This window comes from Limulus polyphemus, unplaced genomic scaffold (assembly GCF_000517525.1).
Source record: "Limulus polyphemus unplaced genomic scaffold, Limulus_polyphemus-2.1.2 Scaffold9558, whole genome shotgun sequence".
NCBI lineage: Eukaryota > Metazoa > Arthropoda > Merostomata > Xiphosura > Limulidae > Limulus > Limulus polyphemus.
Window position 1 is genome coordinate 3,371 of NW_013675168.1, and position 4,693 is coordinate 8,063.

The 4,693-nt window shown below is 34.4% G+C and overlaps 1 protein-coding gene across 1 annotated transcript in view; it reads right to left on the reverse strand.

Annotated features, from left to right (window-relative positions):
- Nucleotides 1-932: 932 nt before the first annotated feature.
- LOC106475978 (synaptotagmin-4-like) overlaps nucleotides 933-4,693 on the reverse strand; it is a 12,936-nt gene continuing 9,175 nt past the window's right edge. Inside the window, exon 3 of the mRNA XM_013936654.2 lies at nucleotides 933-2,157. Within this exon, the coding sequence (XP_013792108.1) occupies nucleotides 1,853-2,157 (305 nt within the window). The 3' untranslated portion in view covers nucleotides 933-1,852. The remainder of the gene's footprint in view (nucleotides 2,158-4,693) is intronic.

The window sequence follows — 4,693 nt, forward strand, 5'->3', positions numbered from 1 at the left end:
TCTTCAGTCTATCTCCGGCTTATATACTAAAAACGAGGGCGTCTAGCAAACGCTGGGACATTCGTGAGGTTGCCCGCTACGTCACGATCCTTCTAGAAACTCCAGCGCGCATGCTCCCAGCGTCGCGTGACTTCCACTGTCGTAACAATTACATCATAGCATCTCGTAGGCAATATTTAAAGTGAGTTTCACAGATTAACAGAGATAAGAAGAAGAATCTGTCTAGTCAAAGGATGTTCTAATGTAATTTAACCCTTCTGTGTGTACTTTGACGAAATGGAGACAATTATTTAAAGTTCAGGATACAACTGTGGTAACCTGAACTGTCAAAGTTTTTTGAATAGTTTCACACTGTAAAGTGAACGTTATGCTTTTAAATTCCTGATCCAATCATGCCTTTATTCACAATGAACAAAATTCGAGCGCTATATGAAAGGTTTTGCAAATCAAATTACAGTTGGTATAAAATCCTGTAGAAAATGATATATCGTTAAGCTATGGTTTCATTATTGCTTTAGAAACTTAAAAAGTCAAATAATTTGTAAATGAAAAGAACACTTAGCATAACTGTAAGAAGTTATTGATATACACATAATTATACGCTGAGACTAGAATGTTGTTGCATCTTTACATACAACTTGTCACATTAATATCTACTGTAAATATATAACCCTATATAACTTATATAGATTTTGTTTAATACTGTAAGAAATCTACTCTATCCTTACAAATGTTTTCAAGTACATGTACTGTAGTTATCATGCAATATTGAGGTTAACTTGTCTAACATACTGTTAATTACTCTGAGAAGAAAAATGCTTCACTTGTATCCCACGTACGCTTCAGTGTTGCATGAAATTGTAATGTAGCATCTGCACTTCAGCTTTGTAAACGTTGTTTTACTGCTACGATATGATTCATTGGTCGGTAACTTCTACTTCAGATATTTTATTCATTAATGAGTATGAAAACAAATTCACTTATGCAAGATACTTTAATGAGGATTTATTACACCACGTTGATTTTGTTCACTGTTGCAAACAAAAAATATCGACATTTAATTGAATTAGTCTAAACATAGTTAACAAATCATCTTTATCACAGTTTTAATCTTAAAATATGTACCAAAACATAAAAATATATATTTTAACACTATTTCTACAAACAAATTTTCCTGAAAAAACATTAGTTCAGTATACTCTTCAACGTTGAAGTTAGGTTATTTTAAGAAACAAAATACGCAATTACTTTCTCTATTTTTATGTTTTATTCTAAATCGAAGGAAGAGTCAAACAGTTATTTAGCAGACTTAATTACACTTCCTCTTCTAAGTTCAGTCCATCTCTGACTACTTGATATTTTTTTCTGTAAATAAAACTACAGAAATTCACGTTCACCCTGTGAAATACGGATACAGAAGCTGTTGCTTCGTTAACATACTTTTTTTACATATTTATGGCACATATGAATAAATTCTATTAAAGGTTTTCAGACAATTTCACAAAATTATTATGTCACAACACAACGACACTATATATGGAATACTGTACAGTAATACAATACATACGGCTAATTCTTTCATTGGTGAAAAACATCTTATTGTAAGAAAATCAATATAAGGCTTGTTTTCAACACTTCTAAATCAAGCGAGAAACCGTCAACCTTATTCCAAAACAAAAGGTTGTTTTCAATATGCAGCAGTAAACTCAATAAATATAGTAAAAATATACAAAGTATGAACGTGAATGATCAATAAGAGATATTGTTAACTGAATTCATGTTTTTTTCATTTCTAAACTCAAACTCGTAGAAGTTAAGCTGCTACTGAAGGCTTATAAAGAGAATCGACCTTTCATTCCCTAAGTTTGTGCCACTCTGCTATCTGTCTTCGAGGGGAGTTGCTAACCTCGTGCCAGTGATGTTGTGCAGCGCCTCCTACCCGAGATCCTAGAACCAGTCGCCCGACCACCTCGTTCTTTGTAACACAATCCCAGTCTAGAACAAAGAACTCCAGCCCAATGCATTCCAGTCCATCATTAGGGACATTAAAAACAAAGGACTCGTTAAATACTGGGTTAACTGTGCGCTTCTTCACATGTGTCTTCTTCTTAGCAATCCTCTGGTTCTTGTATAGAAGATACAGTTTTACATAGGGATCTGTTAAAGATAATACAGGCGTTCAGTTAACACACACACACACACACACAAATATGAATATATATATATATATATAAAGTGGCTTGAAAAAACTTTATTTTCAGTATGACAACCTACTTTTGCTTGTTTATCGTTGAGGTATACAAATACCAAACAAGAATAAGATCGACTTGCATAAGAACAACAAAACTCGTTTTGAACGTACATGATATTTGTGTATGCAGCCGTTATCTCAGCCATATAAACAATACCAGTATTCTCGTTCTTCACGAAGGGTGTCCATTTTCAGATTCACTGTCTTTACGTTATTTTTAAGTCGAGATCAAAAAGGGACTCAAATAAAGCCCGGACAACAATAAACAGACGCTTTTAATGTTGTTTCGGGTCGGAACACTCTTTCTCTGGCGATTTTAAACTTTGATGGAACGGAAGGTTTGATATCATAAAGGATTATGAAATACAGAACGTTCGAAATGAACATCATAGAACCGATATAAAGTAGCATATACGTAAATCGGTAGCAAATCAATATTGTTCGAATATTATGATAATACAAAAAGTTAAAAACTGAGGTCTTAAATATATCTAAAAGTTTTTTTTGTTTTTTAAAATTTGATTTAATCCAGAAGACTAATGAATTGTTACGTTTTCAAGATTAAAGACGTTGGGCTTTGTTGTTTACAAAGTTCGAAAGAAAGCTGGTACACGTTTTGTTTTGTTTTTTTGCTATTGTTTTTTTTTTTTTGCTGGTTGTTAAACACAAAGCAAAACAAATGGGCTATCTGTGCTGTGACCATCGCGGGTATCGAAACCTGATTTTTAGCGTTATAAGCCCTCAGAATATCCGCTCAGCCACCGGGAGCACTCTGGTGTCTAGAAATAAAATTGATGGTGATAAATAAAAAGACTGATTAAATAGTGGTGAAAATAACGCAAGTGTGCATACATAACGAAAATATATGTGTGAGGTCACACATCGACACACAAAGTTATAGAAAACTTTTATTAATTCCCTACGGATTAATGATGCCAAGCTGGTTTTTCCTTTTGACTGACGATGGCCAGTAATCTGAAGTGGCTGATGGTGTGGTAATGTTGGGTAAAACATTTTACCACAGGTTTATGTTACGCAAGTATTCGCGTGCTTTTTTCAGACAACATATGACGTGTTTCTCCTAAATATATATAGTTGTCTATCATATAAGCACGTAATACAGTGAATGAATGCAGTTAGATGTGCAGATGAATGATTGTTTTATTAAAGCTAAAATTGAGTCCAAACACTGAAGTGTTGGCGTTGATGTAAAGCGCGTGTTGCACAGCAACGCCTACCACATTTAAGATGCGCAATTTATCGTACTGTCTTTAGTTACATGTGCACCAAACACATATCTTAGATATTTACGTGTTGCTACTAAGTGCTTGGTTTATCTTTATATATGTCTCACAAACTTTGTCATTTTGAAGAATCCCAATTTCTTTTTTTATCGTGTTGGAAACCTAGATGTTTTTATGAAGAGATGTCAAAACCAAAAGATTTATTTTTTTGCGATTATTCCTGTCTTCCCTTGTAGTGCAGTATTATGGCAGAACCTTGGAGCTTCTCTACAAACTGAATTGACTATGTCTGGAGAAAACTTCAGAGCTCATCAGTCTTCTGAGTAAAATCGGATTCGGCACTGCATAAACAACAGAGACGGGAAAATTGTAACTTGGGAATGCATTTTTAGTGTATATAGGACGGCTGTTGTTATAATCCAGGAACTAATGGGAGTCGGTAGGTCTATAATACATGGCTGTTGAACTAGTAATCTCTGTAGTTAATGTCAGAGTGATGTCGAGGAATTGTACTTAATGTTTTGAAACGTTGTTTATGTATTGAAGGTCTGGATGTTAATTCTTAACAAAACGATAAAATTATAGAATTCGTCTGTGTCTCAAGATAAAATTCCAGTGTATCGTCAGTATAAAACAGGCATGGGTCCATGATAAGCTTGAAACGTGTTGTGTTCTATGTAGCCTACAAACAGATTGTTGAGTGACGGTTTTATCTTGGTAGCCATGACTACACCCATTATTTGTTTGTAAAATTAATCATTAAAAGAGAAGTCGTTTAATGTTAAGATGAGTTCAGCTAGTGTTACCAGAGTGTCTGTTGATGGTTCTAGCACTTGTCGCTGGTTGAGGTATAACTTCAGAGTTTCAAGACCCTCATTAGTTGGCATGACAGTACATGTCCATTGACGGTATATGCTAGTCTTACCAGAGTGTCTGTTGATGGTTCTAGCAGTTGTCGCTGGTTGAGGTATAACTTCAGAGTTTCAAGACTCTCATTAGTTGGCAAGACAGTACACTGAGTGGTCACAAGTAAATAGACACCTAATTTTTTGTCATTTAATTGATTTATGCTAACTAATTTGTGTTCACAAAGCACTATATAAATGAAAATGGTCCGCACACTAATTATCTTGTGCTACAACATGCCTAGAACTCAAGGTTCTCTCGAATTGTCAGATTTTGTTAGAATAAAGATAAT